At 46.6% G+C, this 20,947-nt stretch overlaps 1 protein-coding gene across 1 annotated transcript; it reads left to right on the forward strand.

Moving 5' to 3' along the window:
- Positions 1-9,779: 9,779 nt before the first annotated feature.
- Positions 9,780-20,511, forward strand: LOC141102356 (galectin-1-like). The gene is made up of 4 exons (XM_073591309.1): positions 9,780-9,791; positions 10,670-10,749; positions 13,419-13,590; positions 20,177-20,511. Exons 1-4 carry the CDS (start codon positions 9,780-9,782, stop codon positions 20,318-20,320), a joined length of 408 nt encoding a protein of 135 aa, XP_073447410.1. The 3' UTR covers positions 20,321-20,511.
- Positions 20,512-20,947: the final 436 nt, after the last annotated feature.

Below are 20,947 nucleotides of genomic sequence, written 5' to 3' on the forward strand. Positions count from 1 at the left end.
CTTTATTTCACACAAATAGAGCTTTCTTTTGGTGGTATTTAATCACCGTTGGGTTTTTTATTTTTTGCGCTATAAAAGAAAAAAGACTGAAAACTTGGTAAAAAAATGAATTTTTATTTGTTTCTGTTAAAAAATTTAGCAAATTAGTAATTTTTCTTCGTAAATTTTGGCCAAAATTTATACTGCTACATATCTTTGGTAAAAATAAGTACAACTTGGTGTATATTATTTGGTCTTTGCGAATGTTATAGAGTCCAAAAGCTATGGTGCCAATATCTGAAAATTGAAGTACTGACGGCCTATCTAATTTCTTGAGACCCTAACATGCCAGAAAAGTACAATTACCCCCCAAATGACCCCTTTTTGGAAAGAAGACATTCCAAGGTATTTGAAAAGATGCATGGTGAGTTTTTTTGAAATTGTCATTTTTTCCCACAATTCTTTGCAAAATCAAGATTTTTTTTTTACTTTTTTTTTTTCACAAAATTGTCATATTAGAAGGTTATTTCTCACACACAGCATATGCATACCACAAATTACACCCCAGAACACATTCTGCTATTACTCCCGAGTATGGCGATACCACATGTGTGAGACTTTTACACAGCGTAGCCACATACAGAGGCCCAACATGCAGGGAGCACCTCCAGGCGTTCTGGAGCACCCAGGCCAATTCTTATATTTCTCTCCTACATGTAAAAATAATCATTTATTTGCTAGAAAATTACATAGAACCCCAAAACATTATATATTTTTTTTTTAGCAAAGACCCTAGAGAATACAATGGCAGTTGTTGCAACTTTTTATCTCGCACGGTATTTGAGCAGCAATTTTTCGAACGCGTTGTTTTTAAAAAAAAAACAGTTTTGTGCTTTAAAAAAAAACAAAATAGTAAAGTTAGCCCAATGTTTTTACATAATGTGAAAGATAAAGTTACGCTGAGTAAATAGATACATAACATGACACCCTTCAAAATTGCACACGCTCGTGGAATAGTGCCAAACTTCGCTACTTAAAAATCTCCATAGTTGATGCTTTAAAATTTTTTACTGGTTACATGTTTTGAGTTACAGAGGAGTTCCAGGGCCAAAATTATTGCTCTCGCTCCAACGTTCGCAGTGATACCTCACATGTGTGGTTTGAACACCGTTTTCATATGTGGGCGGGACTTACATATGCGTTCGCTTCTGCATGCGAGCACACGGACAGGGGCGCTTTAAAAAATGTTTCTTTTTTTTTATTGTTCATTTCACTTTATTTATTTTAGTTTGACACTTTTTTCCCAAAAAAACTATTTTTTTGATCACTTTTATTCCTATTACAAGGAATGTAAACAACCCTTGTAATAGGAATATGGCATGACAGGTCCTCTTTACAGTGAGATATGAGGTCAATAAGACCCCACATCTCACCTCTAGGCTGGGAAGCCTGAAATAAAAAAAACAAAAAACGATCCTGGCTTCGATCGTAGGGGAGTCAGTAGAAGCACCGGAGGGTGGCGGGAAGGGGGGGGCGTCCCCTCTCACCTCCCATAAGAACGATCAAGCAGTGGAACAGCCGTTATGATCATTCTTATGGTGTAGGGAATCGCCGGCTGAAAAAGCTGATATCTGAATGATGCCTGTAGCTGCAGGCATCATTCAGATATCCCCACACAAAGTCAAGGACGTCATATGACGGTGGGCAGGAACTGGTTAAAAATTGCGGGGTATTGCGGGGTATTGCAGAGTTCTGCGGGGTAGTGCAGAGTAGTGCAGGGTGTTGCGGGGTATTGCGGGGTATTGCGGGGTATTGTGGGGTATTGTAGGGTATTGCAGAGTAGTGCGGGGTATTGCGGGGTATTGCAGACTATTGTGGGGCATTGCAGAGTAGTGCAGGGTATTGCAGAGTAGTGCAGGGTATTGCGGGGTATTGCAGACTATTGCGGGGTATTGCAGACTATTGCGGGGTATTGCAGACTAGTGCGGGGTATTGCGGAGTATTGTGGGGTATTGCGGAGTATTGTGGGGTATTGCAGAGTATTGCAGAGTAGTGCAGGGTATTGCGGGGTAGTGCAGGGTATTGCGGGGTATTGCAGAGTAGTGCAGGGTATTGCGGGGTATTGCAGACTATTGCGGGGTATTGCGGGGTATTGCAGAGTATTGCTGGGTATATTGCAGGGTATATTGCAGAGTATTGCTGGGTATATTGCAGGGTATATTGCAGAGTATATTGCTGGGTATATTGCAGGGTATATTGCAGAGTATATTGCTGGGTATATTGCAGGGTATATTGCAGAGTATATTGCTGGGTATATTGCAGGGTATATTGCAGAGTATATTGCTGGGTATATTGCAGGGTGTATTGCAGGGTGTATTGCAGGGTGTATTGCAGGGTGTATTGCAGGGTGTATTGCAGGGTATATTGCAGGGTGTATTGCAGGGTGTATTGCAGGGTGTATTGCAGGGTGTATTGCAGGGTGTATTGCAGGGTGTATTGCAGGGTGTATTGCAGGGTATATTGTAGGGTGTATTGCAGGGTGTATTGCAGGGTGTATTGCAGGGTGTATTGTAGGGTGTATTGCAGAGTGTATTGCAGAGTATTGCAGGGATGGCTGAGCATGGAGGGATGGATGGATGTGACTGTATTTGTCACTGAGCACCGCTGTGAGCACTGCACATGCAGCCCACAGCGGTGCTGCCATCCGATCCCTCTCCATCTCCCCTCGCACTGTACCGATCGGTACACAGAGGGGAGGGAGGAACCGGCGTCATGAAATGACGCCGGTTTGTTTACATGTGATCGCTCCGTCATTTGACGGAGCGATCACATGGTAAACGGCCGCGATTAGCGGCCGTTTACCGTGATGCGCCGGGTCCTCTGGACTCGGCGGTCACGTAAGTTCTCGGGTCCCACGGACGTCCTCCCAGGATAACCCTACCGCGCTGTAGCCGTCTTTCGGCTATGGCCCGGTCGGCAAGTGGTTAATAGGATCAGAACACCAGCAATTGTCTTCAGGTAGCTTTAGGTGCACACTGTGCAAAGGACACAGTACACTAACTGTAAATACTGCAGCTGCCTGCCTGTGGTATTAATAGGATCAGAAGAACACCAGCAATTGTCTTCAAGTAGCTTTAGGTGCACACTGTGCAAAGGACACAATACACTAACTGTAAATACTGCAGCTGCCTGCCTGTGGTACTAATAGGATCAGAAGAACACCAGCAATTGGGTGCATACTGTGCAGAGGACACAGTACACTAACTGTAAATACTGCAGCTGCCTGCCTGTGGTATTAATAGGATCAGAACACCAGCAACTGTCTTCAGGTAGCTTTAGGTGAACACTGTGCAGAGGACACAGTACCCTAACTGTAAATACTGCAGATGCCTGCCTGTGGTACTAATAGGATCAGAAGAACACCAGCAATTGGGTGCATACTGTGCAGAGGACACAGTACACTAACTGTAAATACTGCAGCTGCCTGCCTGTGGTACTAATAGGATCAGAAGAACACCAGCAATTGGGTGCATACTGTGCAGAGGACACAGTACACTAACTGTAAATACTGCAGCTGCCTGCCTGTGGTATTAATAGGATCAGAACACCAGCAATTATCTTCAGGTAGCTTTAGGTGCACACTGTGCAAAGGACACAGTACACTAACTGTAAATACTGCAGATGCCTGCCTGTAGTATTAATAGGATCAGAACACCAGCAATTGTCTTCAGTAGGGATGAACTTCGAGTTTGAGTCGAACTCATGTTCGACTCGAACATCGGCTATGCGCCAGTTCGCTGAACAGCGAACAATTTGGGGTGTTTGCGGCAAACTCAAAAGGTGCGGAACACCCTTTAAAAGTCTGTGGGAGAAATCAAAAGTGCTAATTTTAAAGGCTTATATGCAAGTTATTGTCATAAAAAGTGTTTGGGGACCTGGGTGCTGCCCCAGGGGACATGGATCAATGCAAAAAAAGTTTTAAAAATGACAGTTTTAATGCTTAAAGTGAAACAATAAAAGTGTAATATTCCTTTAAATTTCGTACCTGGGGGGTGTCTATAGTATGCCTGTAAAGGGGTGCATGTTTCCCGTGTTTAGAACAGTCTGACAGCAAAATGACATTTCAAAGAAAAAAAAGTCATTTAAAACTACTTGCGGCTATTAATGAATTGCCGGTCCGACAATACACATAAAAGTTTATTGATAAAAATGGCATGGGAATTCCCTACAGGGGAACCCCGAACCAAATTTTTTTTTAAAAATGATGTGGGGGGTCCCCCTAAATTCCATACCAGGCCCTTCAGGTCTGGTATGGTTATTAAGTAGAACCCCAGCCAAAATTTAAAAAAAAATGGTGTGGGGTCCCCCTCAAAATCTATACCAGACCCTTCAGGTCTGGTATGGATTTTAAGGGGAACCCCGCGCCAAAATTAAAAAAAAAATGGCGTGGGGTCTCCCTAAAAATACATACCAGACCCTTAGCCGAGCATGCAACCTGGCAGGCTGCAGGAAAAGAGGGGGGGACGAGAGAGCCCCCCCCTCCTGAACCATACCAGGCCACATGCCCTCAACATTGGGAGGGTGCTTTGGGGTAGCCCCCCAAAACACCTTGTCCCCATGTTGATGGGGACAAGAGCCTCATCACCACAACCCTTGCCCGGTGGTTGTGGGGGTCTGTGGGCGGGGGGCTTATCGGAATCTGGAAGCCCCCTTTAAAAAGGGGACCCCCAGATCCCGGCCCTCCCCCCTGGGTGAAATGGTAAGGGGCCATTTCACAAAAAAAGTGTCAAAAATGTTAAAAATGACAAGAGACAGTTTTTGACAATTCCTTTATTTAAATGCTTCTTCTTTCTTCTATCTTCTATCTTCCTTCGGTTTCTAACTCCATCTTCTTCTTCTTCTGGTTCTTCTGGTTCTTCCTCCGGTCTTCTCGTCCAGCATCTTCCTCTTCTTCCCTTCGTCTTCTGGGCCGCTCCGCATCCAGCATGGTGAGAGGCTCCCGCTGTGTGATGCTTCTCCTCTCCTGACGGTTCTTAAATAATGGAGGGCGGGGCCAACTGGTGACCCCGCCCCCTCTGATGCACGGGGACTTGACGGGGACTTCCCTGTGGCATTCCCCGTGACGTCAGAGGGGGGTATACAGGAAATTTAAAGGTGCATGCCCCGTGAATGCGCATGCTTGGCCACTTATCAGCCAGCAATGCACTGCGATGCCGCAGTAAATTATGGGCCGTGACGTACCACTCGAATTTGGCACGAAAGGCCCATAACGTTTGCAATTCGAAGAACAATCGAACATGTGATGTTCGAGTCGAATTCGAAGCTCATCCCTACCCACATCTCCATGTAACCCCGCCCCTCCAGAATTACCATGGTGGCAAACCTACCATGGGGCTCAGGTCAGTGTAAGGGCGGCAGAGGCAAACCACCTCCCACGTGACCTGGCCTGTGGCAAACATACTAAGGTCTGGGACAGGACACGGCCGATGATTATTCATCGTGTCTGCCCACCTGGGCTGGGACCATATTGCGCATTCGCGGGGCATGGACCGCACCATGCATGTGCAAGGCAGCGGGCGCCATGACGCAATGGCATCACTTACCCAGAAACCACCCAGCCTGCAGTAGATATACTGTCTCATGAGATGGGAGGAGACAATGCTAATCCCACCCTTTCCCAAGGAGTGGAAGTGGAAGGGGACACAAAGCCAGACCGCACATCGGGGGACACCCCAAAACAAACAGCCACCAGATAGAACCTGGCTAGGACAGATGCTTGGGGATCCCTGAATTCCGAAGGCAGTGTGGACAGGAGGGATTGCAACTCCTGGAAAAGAAAACAGTAAAAGAACCCTCGGAAGAAAAAAAAAGAAAAGAAATATTTTTATATATAATAAAGAAATATATCTATATATGGATTCATTTATCTCCAGACATTCCAATAGACATAATAAATATTATAGTAGCAAAACCAACATGGCACATGATGCAAATGGTAATCCCTACACATAATAAATGAATCATACAAAAACACAAGAATATGTCAAAAAAGAAAAAAAAAAAAACCCTTATGCCGCGTACATACGGTCAGACTTTTCACCTACAAAAGTCCGACAGCCCATCCGACAGACTTTCGACAGACTTTCGACGGACTTTCTAACGAACGGACTTGCCTACACACGATCACACCAAAGTCCAACGGATTTGTACCTGATGACGTACACCAGACTAAAATAAGGAAGTTGATAGCCAGTAGCCAATAGCTGCCGTAGCGTGGGTTTTTGTCCGTCGGACTAGCATACAGCCGAGCGGATTTCTGGGTCCGGCGGAGTTACGACGTAAAGATTTGAAGCAAGTTCCAAATCTAAAGTACGTCAGATTTGCGACTGGAAAAGTCCGCTGAAGGTCCGATGAAGCCCACGATCTGATTGTCCGCCGGATTTGGTCTGTCGGCGTCCGTCGGACAAGTCCGGTCGAAAAGTCCAACCGTGTGTACGCGGCATTAGACGGGTAGAAAGGACCTAAAGGAAGTGGCTTCATTCAACCCCGGGTCATGGGTTGCCCTGAGTGAATGTATTCACCTCATTTCTCTCTGTAAAATACACCTGTCCCAATCTTCCCCGCACGGATCCTGTGGGATATGTTCCAGGGTTATTCCACATGTTTGCTGTGTCCTCCACTTGGCTTCTCACAAACTGCAAACAGGACTTCTTATGACTTTCTTTCACCAATGTCTTTCTTCTTGTCACTCTTCTATAAAGGGCAGATTTGTGGAGAACACGACTAATGCCGCATACACATGATCAGAAATTCGGCCAGCAAAACACCGATGAGAGCTTTTGGTCGGAAAATGCGACCGTGTGTATGCTCCATCGGACTTTTGCTGGCCGAATTCAAGCAGCAAAAGATTGAGAGCATGTTTTCAATTTTTCGGTTGGTAAAAGTTCCTATCCGAAAATGCGATTGTCTGTAGCAATTTCAACGCGCAAAATTACTACGCATGCTTTGAAACAATTTGACGCATGCTCGGAAGCATTGAACCTCATTTTCTCGTCTCGTCGTGATGTTGTACGTCACCGCGTTCTTGACAGTCGAAAGTTCAGAGAACTTTTGTGTGACCATGTGTATGCAAGGCAAGCTTGAGCGGAATCCCGTCAGAAAAGCCATCATATCTTTTTGCGACCAAAATCCCGATCGTGTGTAAGCGGCATAATAGTTGTCCTGTGGACAGATTCTCCCACCTGAGCTGTGGATCTCTGCAGCTCCTCCAGAGTTACCATGGACCTCTTGGCTCTTCTCTGATAAATGCTCTCCTTGCCCGGCCGGTCAGTTTAGGTGGACGGCCATGTCTTGGTAGGTTTGCAGTTGTGCCATACTCTTTCCATTGTCTGATGATGGATTGAACAGAGCTCCGTGAGATGTTCAAAGCTTGGGAGATCTTTTTATAACCTAACCCTGCTTTATACTTCTCCACAACTTTATCCCTGACCTGTCTGGTGTGTTCCTTGGCCTTCGTGATGCTGTTTGTTTACTAAGGTTCTCTAACAAACCTCTGAGGGCCTCAGAACAGCTGTATTTATACTGAGATTACATTACACACAGGTGGACTCTGTTGACTATTTAGGGGAATTCTGAAGGCAATTGGTTCCACTAGATTTTAATTAGGGGTATCAGAGTAAAGGAGGGCTGAATACAAATGCCCCCCACACTTTTCACATATTTACACATCACACATAATTTTATTTCCTTCCACTTCACAATTATGTGCCCCTTGGTGTTGGTCTATTACATTAAATCCTCAAAAAATACATTTCCATTTTTGGTTGTAACATGACAAAATGTGCAAAATTTCAAGGGGTATGAATACTTTTTCAAGGCACTTTAAATCTTTATTTTCTGTAAATTGTTTTTTTTTTTTCAAAGAGTAAAAGGAAATTTGCCCATAAGCAAAACAAGAAGTCACCAATGATGATTGATGGACATGAAAGAAGTCTTCAGTATTTATGTGGCTCTTGTTTATCTTATATTGGTAACAGAATACAATTTAGCCTTAAGGAAATATCTGAACAATTATAATTGGAATTTATGGCTGCTGCTGTCCGAGGTCGAGAGGCGTTATCTGTCCCCCAGGGACATTTCTGTACTGATGAGGAGAAAACACGATCCTCCTCCGATCCCCGGAGATTTCCCTGCGAGTCGTCCCGACCTGACTGAGGATAAAGACAGGTGAGATCCTTCCCTTTCTCAGGAAAAATCTGCCCGTCTATTGCCAGCTTTACTCTCTTCCCACCTGTTATTTACCCCGAGATCCACAAGACACCCATAGCCAGGTGTACAGACATTACACACTGTTCATACCCAGGTACATAGGTGTCCCACGCTGCTCACAGCCATATGTACAGATATTTCATTCTACCCAACACAGGTACATAAATAGAACATACTGTCCACAGCCAGATGTACATGTTCCAAGACATCCAGAGAAAACTGAACCAGTCACATCAGTCTCTGTACCAGAGGAGCTTACACTCTAATCCCCCCATCACACACTATTATTATTATACATTTATATAGCTCTGACATATACCAGAGTGCTGTAAAGAAGTCCCTGAGCCAGTCACTGTACCAGAGGAGCTTACACTCTAATGTCCCCTCCCCCACAGTCACATCAGTCTCTGTACAGAGGAGCTTACACTCTAATGTCCCCTCCCCCCACAGTCACATCAGTCTCTGTACAGAGGAGCTTATACTGTCTTATTATCAACTATCTTTGATTTTATGTTTCTCTTGTGTCTCATATGATGTCATGAATCTCATGTGATGTCATGTGTATCAGATAATGTCAATTGTTACTTTGGGGGAGAGTAAAGCTACTTGCACATTGCTTCCTTTCAAAAACTCAAGGAAAAAAACACATGTTTTTGCTGCTTTTTTCTATCGCTTTGGCCTGTGAAAAAAAAGACATGTGACTCAAAAGCTGCACCAAAAACACAACCGCAGGTACATTTTTTGCCACGTTTTTGATGTGGTTTGCATTCAATTCAAAGAGGAAGTGCGTTTTTAGCGTGTTTTTTTTTTTTTTTTTTTTGCCGCACCAAACATGCACCAGAAATGCAGTAAGCAGAATTTTACAAAAATAATCAGTTTGAAGAGTTCCAAAAGATTTCATAGTCATTCGATTTTCCCCTTTAAGAAAAATGGATCAGTGTGAAAGCAGCCTGACCAAAACTGGAGAGTAGAGAATCTGGTGCAGCTCTGCATAGAAACCAATCAGCTTCCAGGATTTTTTTTGGCAAAGCTTAATTGAAGAAGCTGAAGTGAGAAGCTGATTGGCTCCCATGCACAGCTGCATCAGATTTTGCACTCTCCAGTTTTAGTAAATCTCCCCCTTTGTGTTGTAGAAATGACTTTGAGGATAGTCATCTTTTGCCCCCTTGCTGTTTGTGGTGAGTGGTGACATCCCAGCAAAGTGACGATGGACGCCCCATGCTCAGTCACACCGGATCCACATTTCATTCATTCTCTGTAATGATCGCTTCTGGAACAATTCTCAGTCCAGGGAGCAATGGGCGGGGTGATCCTTCTGGGCGGGGTGATCCCTCTGGGTGGGGTGATCCTTCTGGGTGGGGTGATCCTTCTGGGTGGGGTGATATCTCTGGGTGGGATGATCCCTCTGGGTGGGGTGATCCTTCGGGGTTGGGTGACCCCTCCCTCCTGACTGGCTCCACCCTCAGCAGACCTCCTATATATGAAGAGGTAGAAGTGCAGCTGATCACAAGTTTGTCTGATAAGGAAGCAGAATGGCAGATAATGTGAGTATGAGCACCGATGGAAGCTGCAAATGGGTTGTGTGGGCAGTGGTTGGTATAGTGATGTGGGAAGTGGTGTGCATGATGTGGTTGGTATAGGGCAGATGGATGTGAGTAGTGGTGCTGGTGAGGGTTTAGGGTTGTTGGGTATATTGGTGTTGGGTGAAGGTCAAGATTTTGGTTCTTGTCCTTCCAGTTATTTATATTTAGGGTGTGATGAATGTATTTTGATATCCTGGCACAGAGCTGAGTCTGCCTTCCTGGGTATTCTTAGTATACGGTATATATACTGGGATGGCTCAGACACTCCCCTCCTCCACATTTGCCCTTAGTGACCCATCATTGCCATGTCTTTGCCTCCTTATCATTAATGTATGAATAATTATATTAACTATTTGCTGTGCAGTTTTATAAATCTAATGGTCCTATTCTGAGATGTGACATGTCCAGTCCCTCTGGGTTACTCCATTGTGGCAGATCATTACCTCTTTCCATACAGGATGGAAGCCGGGAGTTAGAGCAGGACTTGTGCCCATCAGTAATTGGCACCGTCTGGCTGTCTGTAGATAGGAATATAACTTATATAAAGGTTTGGGCAGCCGGCATACATGACATGAACATTATAAGAGAAAATGTATATATTGTCAAGTCATTGAACTCATTAGAAGACATTTGTGATCTGCTGGGGATGTCTGAGCTCCCTCCCCTCCCCCACACAAAGGATCTGACAAAGTGCTGCGACCCATGAAAATCCCAAACTTATCCTGAGTACAGTAACTGGGAGACATCTCTTCTGTCTATATACAGGGTGTAATAATGTAATAATCATCTCCCTTCTCCCTATTATACAAGGTGTAATAATTCTCTTTTCTCCCATACAGCTGGTTGTCTTGAATAACTTCAGCCTCAAACCCGGCCAGTGTGTGGAGGTGGAGGGCTTCATTCCAAAGGACTGTAAAAGGTAGGTGAAGATGCTAACCTTGGCTACTTCTTATATAATGTCTGCTCTCTGTATAATACAATTTACCAAAAGTACAACTTACAGAAGTAGAAGTGTGCTCTGTGTACAATACATCCTACTGACCCCTCTCTGGGAATTTGGGGTGTGTGGTCCCTCAAATAATACCTGACATCAGATTGTTTTGCTCAGAGCAAGTTTAGCTCCAACATTTTTGCTTCTGCATTGTGACAAAATGTCATTCTGGATAAAACTTGTCGGATGACGTTATCAGCCATCATCTGAAATGTGAGAACTGACATACATTCTGTCTATCTTTAATCCTGGACCCCACTAACCTGTATAGCTGGAGGCACTGTGGAGAAATTCATCCTCAAAACTTACGGTAGAAAGCACTTCATCACTAACACATACTTGGAGGTCCAAACACCCCTGAAATGGCAACAGGGAGTTAAATGGCACAAAGTGGTGGTGACTCCTCAGTTCAGCTCCTTCATCTCCCACCAATGACTGAGCAGCTCAGCTCAACTTCCTTCAGCTCCCCCCTTGTATTAATGTCTCCTTAGCCCAGTTACACCTTCTCCTTCCTACAGCAGAGACTTTGGAAGTCTTGGCTCACTTTGCTCTTTCTCCAAGCAGCAGCCCATCTCTCCAATCTCCCTTTCCCAGAAGTTGCTCGGGTCACTCTGCTCCCTTTCCCAGTTGCTCGGGTCACTCTGCTCCCTCATCAGTGACTCAGCAGCTCAGATCTCCTTCTCCCTCTCACTAGTAGGATAGGAGAGCTGAGACCAGACTTGAATGACTTCACTGTTTCTTGTGAACTTTCAGGAAGAATTGTTCCACAGTGGCTGCAACTACAAATCACAAAAGCGTTCGCACCGACCTAGTGCATTACCATAAATCAATTTTATTAGGTAAATAAGTGGCATATTAATACTCAAACATCATACATGGGCATATCTAAAAAGCTGATCAGACCACCTCCAGATCCACCATAACCCCCAGATGGGAAGACCTCATAGTGTACAGGAAGGGCTGACGTGTTTTGAGGTTCAAGCTTTGTTCTCAGAGCAAAATACATGTGTAACAGAATACCATTTTAAATACTAAAATGTGCTATTGACAAAAATTGGGGTCCCCCTGGTGCAGGGTAACACACGTTACATGAGCACTTTAAAAAAAATTCCCCAAACACGATGCACAAGCAGAGGGTTAAATGTAGGTAGTAAAATCCTGAACCCTTTTGGTCTAATGAGAACCTCCAGAGTCAGGGACAGCTGACACCCTTCTATGTAGAGTGGGTTACAAGGCATGATGTGTGTAATGAATTGGGGTGGAGACTGCAAGCCAGGCCTTCTCCAACATCAGTGCCTGACCTCATAAATGCTCTTCTGGAAGAATGGTCAAACATTCCCATAGACACTCCTAAACCTTGTGGACAGCCTTCCCAGAAGAGTTGAAGCTGTTATAGCTGCAAAGGGTGGGCCAACTCAATATTGAACCCTATGGGCTAAGACTGGGATGTCATTAAAGTTCCTGTGTGTGTAAAGGCAGGTGTCATAATACTTTTGGTAATAGTGTCTGTATAGTCATGAGAATTTTTTGTAAAATTGGATAGATAATAAATATACATGTGATAGAAAATATTCAATGGCAAAAGATCAAAATATAGTCAAATAATTGGTCTATAATTTGCATTCTGTAAATACACAAAGCTATTGTGAACAAGGCTACATGATAGGAGTGTGAAGATATACATACAGTGACTTTCTCCATATAGAGAAGTGGAGGGGTTCCTCATGTGCAGCCCATTGGGGGGGCACCTGTATAATACCACCATGGCCCATGGGGAGCTCATAGGTCAATCCTTAACCATATGTGCTCTCAATAAGTGAGCATTCTTTTGTATTCATAGTTTGCTTAAAGATACTTTTATAGTCCTGAGGGCAACAAGACTGTCGTGCAAGTTTAGCCAAGAGGACAACTTTATTTTTATTTTTTCTCTTAAGCACCACACCTGAGTGCAGGAGGTTACTGTTTCGATGCACTAAGGCCAGTGGCGGAACTATTGGGGTCACTGCAGTTGCACTTGCAACTGGGCCCTGACATTCTGCTGCTGTGGGGGGGCCCCAAGACCCGGCATCTCCCTGGCTGTCCATTTAGAATGCAGTGGGGGGAGGTGAGAGGAGACGATCGGTAGCTCTTTGTTGCCTGTGGGCGGCGGGATCTCCCTGGGGCTTGTAGTTCTCTTCCTGAGTCTATACAGTGAAGAGGGGAGGGGCCTCTGACCCGAGCATCTAGTAGTTTCACTCTTCAGTGTACAAGTGAATCGGCTCTGTACACTGTTACTGATACATGCCTGGGTCAGAGGTCCCTCCCCTCTCCACTGTAAACGCTGGGGAAGAGAACTACTACTAGAACTACTAGCCTCAGGGAGATCCCACCGCCTGTGGACATAGAGCTCCCACCTCCCACCTCCCCTGCCAGGTACATGGGGAACCCCTCGAAAGGGGGGGTGGCTGTCTGGGGACAGTTATGTAAAGGGGGGGCTCTCTGAGGACATGAATGTAAGGGGGATCCAGATCATATCTATGTTACCTCTAGTGACTGACTCCAGTACGATATCCAACAAGGTCAGCTGAGCAGAATAATTGCTGTTTCTGTCTTTCTAGGTTTTCCATAAACTTGGGAACAGATCAAGAGAATTTAGTTATACACTTTGACCCTCGATTTGACTACCTTGGAGACAATCGCATCATTGTCTTGAACTCGGTGAAGGACGATGTCTTAGGAGCGGAGCAGAGGGAAACGGTCTTCCCATTCCAGGACGGGTCGGACACCTTGGTATGTCTATGCTGGGAGGGGCAGGACTAATGTTGATGGGGCAAAGTGGCATCACTGTTCATATTGGACACCTATTATATCTCCAAATGATGCAGTAGGCAGCGATGGTTTAAGTCCAGGTCATGTAGGCTGTTATGGTGGTTGCCCCTTCAGCTCATTTCATGAATGATCCATAGGAAGATCCAATGGATACCTTCATGCTGACATTGTGTGCTATGATAAAATTAGCTTGCAAATTTTTTTCGTGTAACATTTCTATTGTGTATGCATGTGTTATTGAAAATGTTATGTTGAGATGATTATTATAGGAAGAAGGAATGGGGATCAGGAAATCACTGACATGGAATGTCACTATAAAGTCCCCTGTAAAGGCTCAATCTGGGGAGTAGTGGGGGGGCCGGGAACTGAAGCTCATCAGTCTCATGCTACAACTGTTATGAAGGGACCAATGTGTGTGTGTGCTGGGGACGGGTGATTCATCTCTGGGGAAATAAACTACAGTACCTGACCGCAAGATTGTGTTTCCAGTGCGATCCCATCGCGCTGGTTCTCAGTGATAGGGTACTGTGCATCTTGCGCTGGCTCGCTGTTTTTTCCTTTCCCGATGAGCGACATGCATTGCTGATAGGTGTCTGGTAGGAATCATGAGGGAGAACGCCGCGCCAAATTTTAAATAAAAAAACGGCATGGGTTCCCCTCCAGGAGCATACCAGGCCCTTCGGTCTGGTATGGATTTTAAGGGGAACCCCCTACGCCAAAAACTCGGCATGGGGGTCCCCCCCAAATCCATACCAGACCCTTATCCAAGCATGCAGCCCAAGCCGGTCAGGATAGGGGGTGGGGGCGAGCGAGCGCCCCCCTCCTGAACCGTACCATGTGCCCTTAACATGGGGGGTGCTTTGGGGGTGGGGGGCGCCCTGCCCCCATGTTGATGAGGACAAGGGACTCTAACTGACAACCCTGGCCGTTGGTTGTCGGGGTCTGCGGGCACGGAGCTTATCAGAATCCGGGAGCCCCCTTTAATATGTATGGGGTACATCGTACCCCTACCCATTCACCTAGGGGAAAAAAGTGTCAATAAATAAAACACTCTACACGGATTTTTCAAGTAATTTATTAAGCAGCTCCGGGGGTCTTCTTCTGACTTCAGGGGTCTTCTTCCAACTTCTCTCGCTCTCTCCGGCCTCTTCTCCCGCTGTTCGGCCTCTTCTCCCTTTGTCTGGTTCTTCTGCTGGGCTCCTCCGCTATCTTCTGCCGCTCTTTTGCTAGCGGTGGCCCGGTCTTCTGCGCCGTCTTCTCCCCTCTTCACTTCTTCCGATTTTGACACAACGCTCTCTCCCGCTGTAATGTTGTGTGAGCGCTCCGCAATGACTTATAAAGGCGGTGACCCTGCCCCCTTATGATGTCACAGTCCCAGCTTGTGCTGGGACTGTGGCATCATAAGGGGCTGGGTCCCTGGGTGACATCACCCGGTGACCCCACCCCATGCCTATATAAATGATTGCGCAGCTCGCACACAGCATTACAGAGGGAGAGAGCGTTGTGTTAACATCGGAAGAAGAGAAGAGGGGAGAAGACGGTGCAGAAGACCGGGCCACTGTTAGCAAAAGAGCGGCAGAAGATAGCGAAGGAGCCCGGCAGAAGAACCAGACACTGGGAGAAGGGACTGGAGAGAGGAGAAGTCGTAAGAGGACCCCCGAAGTCGGAAGAAGACCCCCACAGCTGCTTAATGAATTACTTTAAAAACCTGTGTAGTGTGTTTTATTTATTGACACTTTTTTCCCTAGGTGAATGGGTAGGGGTACGATGTACCCCATACTCATTCACATAGGGTGGGGGGCCGGGATCTGGGGGACCCCTGATTACGATAAGCTCTACGCCCGCAGACCCCGACAACCAATGGCCAGGGTTGTCGGGAAGAGGCCCTTGTCCTCATCAACATGGGGACAAGGTGCTTTGGGGTGGGGGGGCCGCAGGGCACCCCCCCAAAGCACCGCCCCCCCCCCATGTTGAGGACATGTGGCCTGGTACAGTTCAGGAGGGGGGCGCTCACTCGTCCCCACCCCTTTTCCTGACCGGCTAGGCTGCGTGCTCGGATAAGGGTCTAATATGGATTTTGGGGGGCCCCCCACGCTGATTTTTCAGCGTAGGGGGTTCCCCTTAAAATCCATACCAGACCGAAGGGCCTGGTATGCTCCTGGAGGGGAACCCATGCCAGTTTTTTATTTAAAATTTGGCACGGTGTTCCCCCTCATGATTCATACTAGACACCTGTCAGCGATGCGTGTCGCTCATTGGGAAAGGATGAACGAGCCAGCTCGGCGCTGGCTCCTGCGACGGGGCTCGCAGGTGTCAAATCTCGCAGATAACAATGGCGAGATTGACACAATATCGCAGTCACCTACTGTATTAAAGGGACAAGGCTTAATTCTATTTGGGGTAGGATAAAAAATAACTGACCCAGAATAATCGTGTTCTCATTTACCCCAAGTCAGTCATGGTAGATGGGACCCTTGCCAAGGACACATATGAATTGGTAGCCAAGGGTGGGACATTGGCAGATGGGGCCCTTATCAGGACAGATGTTTGTTGGGGCCCCCGGAAGGGGGAGATTATTTTTCAGTAATGGTTATTTCATGGTGATTTGCAGATGACAAACCGTATTGAAAATAACAACTAAAAGGCATAACATTCCCATTGTTATACACACATCAAATGTTAAGCCCAGCCCCCTAGGATTCACTGTCCAATATCAGAGCATCAGTGCAGTCGAGTCACAGGACTTCTGCATGGTTTTCACCTATTGGCAGTTGTCCCCAGTTGTAAGGGAAGTGGGGTGAGTAGACATCCCCGGGTGGGTACAGAGAACACCAGCTGGTGACTAGGAGACACTGAGCATACAAAAGGGGGACAAATCTCAGTATCTCTACTGGGATCACAAAGTGGCTACTTCGGCAACAAATAGTCTACACCTGGGTAACGTCACAGAGGTCACGTGATGCCAGCCAAACAACACGCCCAGTGTCAGCTATGCCGCGGGACAGGAGACACAGGCTCCATCATCACCCCGCGCACACGCCACAGCTTACCGGCTTCATAAGCCTCGCATACTCAGCGGTTCTGCAGTGACAAGAAGAGATTATCTCATCACGAGAGAGCCGCCAAGAGGTGATTGATGTGGGAAGACCTGGACCAATGTATGGATGAAACGGGAAGCCAATACTGGCCACAAGAGTGGTAATGTATTGAAGCTCCATCTGAGTCCATCTCTTTTTCTCCTATCCTACCTTAATTGAACTGGTTACTAGTGATTGCTGAGAAGTATGTATATATCAACGGCCTAAGTGTTCAAATGGAAAGATTATTTTGTCATTTGACTTGATGAACAATATCTTGAAGTAATAGCCATTTGTGGCTATAGAGTTCTATCCTATTTTCCTTTGGACATTTGTATATAAAGTTACAGGATCGGATCTGAATATGCTGCTTGCCACATGATTTGAGAGACATCTATGTTACTACAGGGTGTATGGAGTCTAAACTGAAGGAATTTTCTGCAATTTGTCCCTTTGCCAAAAGATGTAGTATAATGTTAAGGCAATACTAAAGTCATCATATAGCAGAATTTCTAATGCCGCGTACATACGATCGGACTTTCTGGCATACTTGGTCTGGCACACTTTCCGACGGACTTTGTCCGCCAGGTGCGCCGGACTTTAAAACGGACGGACTTGCCCACACACGACCGGACTTTCCGGCGGGCTAAGTCCGCCCGTCTTTCTGACGGACTTTCGCTGGAGTTACGGCGGACTTTCAGAATGAACGGACTTGCCCACACATGGACAAGTCCATTCATTTTGAACGTGACTCAGGTGCGACGGGACTAGAAAAGGAAGTCAATCTTGCCGCTTTTATCGGCGAGATTGACATCTTGCGAGCCCTGTCGCGGGTCATACCAGGCCCTTAGGTCTAGTATGGATTATAAAGGGAAGCCCCTATGCCGAAAAAGCGGCGTGGGGTCCCCCCTAGAATCCATACCAAACCCCGATCAAAGCACGCAGCCCGGCCGGTCAGGAAAGGGGGTGGGGACGAGCGAGCGCCCCCCCTCCTGAACCGTACCAGGCCGCATGCCCTGAACATGGGGGGTGCTTTGGGGGAGGGGGCACCCTTTGGGGCCCCCCACCCCAAAGCACCTTGTTCCCATGTTGATGAGGACAAGGGCCTCTTCCCGACAACCCTGGCCGTTGGTTGTCGGGGTCTGCGGGCGGGGGGCTTATTGGAATCCGGGAGCCCCCTATAATAAGAGGGCCCCCAGATCCCGGCCCCCCACACTATGTGAATGAGTATGGGGTACATGGTACCCCTACCCATTCACCTAGGGAAAAAGTGTCAATAATAAAACACACTACACAGGTTTTTAAAATGTATTAAACAGCTCCGGGGGGGTCTTTCCCCCGGCTTCAGGGGTCTTCTTCCGGGTTCAGGGGTCCCTCCGGTTCCTCTTCTCCCGGCGTCCGGTTGGTTCTTCTCCGCTCTCTCTGGCCTCTTCTCCCGGTGTTCCAGTTCTTCGGCCGGCTCCTCCGCTATCTTCAGGCCGCTCTCTTGCCAGCGGAGGTCCATGTACCCCATACTCATTCACATAGGGTGGGGGGCCGGGATCTGGGGGCCCTCTTATTATAGGGGCTCCCAGATTCCGATAAGCCCCCCCGCCCACAGACCCCGACAACCAACGGCCAGGGTTGTCTGGAAGAGGCCCTTGTCCTCATCAACATGGGGACAAGGTGCTTTGGGGTGCCCCCTCCCCCAAAGCACCCACCCCCCATGTTGAGGGCATGCAGCCTTGTACGGTTCAAGGGGGGGCACTCGCTCATCCCCACCCCCTTTCCTGACCGGCCGGGCTGCGTGCTCGGATCGGGGTCTGGTATGGATCTTAGGGGGGACCCCACGCTGTTTTTTCGGCGTAGGGGCTTCCCTTTAAAATCCATACCAGACCTAAGGGCCTGGTATGCCCCGCGCTCGCCGGAATAGGAAAATTTGTTTTTCCTATTGCAGTGAGCGTGAGATGCAATACCCTGACCTTGCGTTGTATCTGGTCCGTTGGACCAGCATACAGACGAGCGGGCTTTCCATCGGACCAGCACACAGACGAGCGGACTTTCTGCCAGTAACTGAGTCTGACGGAAAGATTTAAAACATGTTTCAAATCTAGGTCCGGCGGGCTTTTGGGAAAAAGTCTGCCGGAAAAGTCCGCCGGAGCCTACACACGGTCGGATTGTTCGGCGGACTCTGGTCCGCCAGACCAAGTATGCCGGAAAGTCCGCTCGTGTGTACGCGGCATTATACCCATAAGCCAACATAATCCATCCAACCCATCCTGCACATGATATGCCAGCATATATTTCTGAATACAAGCCCTAGCAACCCCCGGGGGGCCATTCACAGTGATATTGTCAAGTATCTCTTCGGAGATTAAAGGATCTGGAATATCCCATTTTCCTCCTTTTTATACATGTCATGCACATCTATGCGAATTTACCGCATCCCAATTTCACTGTGACTTGCTGACTGGTGTCCGGACATTCTGTGTAGTGGATGTTTTTATGTTTTTTGTATTTTGTGTCCATGTGTATCTTTTTCCTTTCTTTTGTAAGTGTTCACAATCAAGTTTGCTTGCCTGGATGATCTGCTGCTGCAGCACCCGGCGAGACATACATAGTGTGAAGTTGTTTTCATCTAATATAGGTGCATTGTAATGATTTTTTTGTAGCACGTTCCAACATGGAAAAATAAATTTTATATTTTTATATATACTTACCCAGGTGTAGACTATTTGTTGCCGAAGTAGCCACTTTGTATTGCTTAGTTCTTTGGCTATAGCAACATTGCCGTATTTTGGTAAACATTATTAGGGTATATTTGGATGACCCGGCACCGGGGTTATGTTTTCAGTAGGACCTGGTTTTCCTTTTTTTCTTCCCTTAGTTGCATGGGAGACATTGAGCAGTGTCATACCTCACCAGTGACATCAGTCCTATTGTGGCCACAGGATGGCACTATCCTCCTCTTGCCTCGCTGAGCTCGGTTCCATGTTGCCAGCACAGACACTTCCCCATCATGGGCTGTTCTCACCTCGTGCTCCTCTCCATTCAGGAAATGGCTCACAGCTTCTCCCCAGCCAATGGGGAGGGGGTGTGGACTGTGGAAGGGAAAGTAGAAGCCCAGTACTGGAGCGTGGCTGTGGGGCCCTAGGGCAGATTGGAGCTGGATTTTGTGAAGGATATGATAATATGACAGGGAGGATGCAGGGGCCCCCTAGAGCTAGGGGCGGGGTTGCGATTGTGACCCCTACAACCCATTATGCTACGCCCATGATTGCAGCACAGAAGCACCTCTTGCCATTTTTCCTTTCCATTAACAGTTTTTTGCCACACCTAAAGAATACATAAGATGAGCTACGTGCAAATATTATCTTGTGGAAAGATTTTTGATGAAATGACCGGTTTGGTGTTAGTCTGTTTCTACAGCCAACACTCATTGACTTTTTATTGTCCAGCAAGCTGACACTGTGCCATCTCTTTTCTTACAGGTTTGCTTCCAATTTGAGGAAGACAAGATCATCATAATATTACCTGCTGGCAACCATTTCTCATTTCCAGTCCGCTTTCCCATAGAGGAGATTTCCTACTTGAGCATGAAAAACCTCCAGCCAAAGTCCATCACACTAAAATGAAGAATCCCGCAATAGAGGAGCCGCCTGTCCCACGTGTCCATATCCAGGTTCTGTGAAATGACCATAGTGGATGAAGGGGGAAGTTCTTTAATCATGTTTTGTAACCCCCTCCCCCCAATCTGCATCCTTTGCTGCTCATGTAGACATACATTGTGCTTTGCTCAGTACTAGAAATGAATTGTATACACATTTCAAATAAAATCTAATGAGCTCTATTGTGTCTGATCAATCATTTTTTTATTTATCACTAAACTGACTTTGGATCGATTGGTGTAGTTGATGGCAAATCACTGCCTGCTGCATAGCGCCCCCTGCTGGAGGTTTGTTGCATTACTTTTAAAAGTTAGTCACCAGCAGAGGGTGCTAATGCTACATTTTCTGCCTGCATAGTCTGATTTCTTGGATTTTTAGTAAAACAGTAGAAATCCTTTTATCTTATATTTTTGTGGCTCCAGACTGAAAGCAGCACCCAGATAGTTATCCCAAGCTTTATCCATAAACTTCCAAGAACAATTGCAGGCTGAAAATTGCAATTTCACAATTTTTTAACTGTCTGTAAATGACAGAAAGGGAAGCTGCCATGGATCTGCCCAGTACAGGCTGTGGTTGGGTATGGGCAGTGAATGT

The sequence above is a fragment of the Aquarana catesbeiana genome, linkage group LG07, assembly GCF_042186555.1.
Source record: "Aquarana catesbeiana isolate 2022-GZ linkage group LG07, ASM4218655v1, whole genome shotgun sequence".
NCBI classification, from domain to species: domain Eukaryota; kingdom Metazoa; phylum Chordata; class Amphibia; order Anura; family Ranidae; genus Aquarana; species Aquarana catesbeiana.

Excerpts from the sequence above, each read along its gene's own strand:
- LOC141102356 (XM_073591309.1), top strand. Across the intron at positions 10,750-13,418 it reads ATTCCAAAGGACTGTAAAAG|GTTTTCCATAAACTTGGGAA; the intron begins GTAGGTGAAGAT and ends CTGTCTTTCTAG. Across the intron at positions 13,591-20,176 it reads AGGACGGGTCGGACACCTTG|GTTTGCTTCCAATTTGAGGA; the intron begins GTATGTCTATGC and ends CTTTTCTTACAG.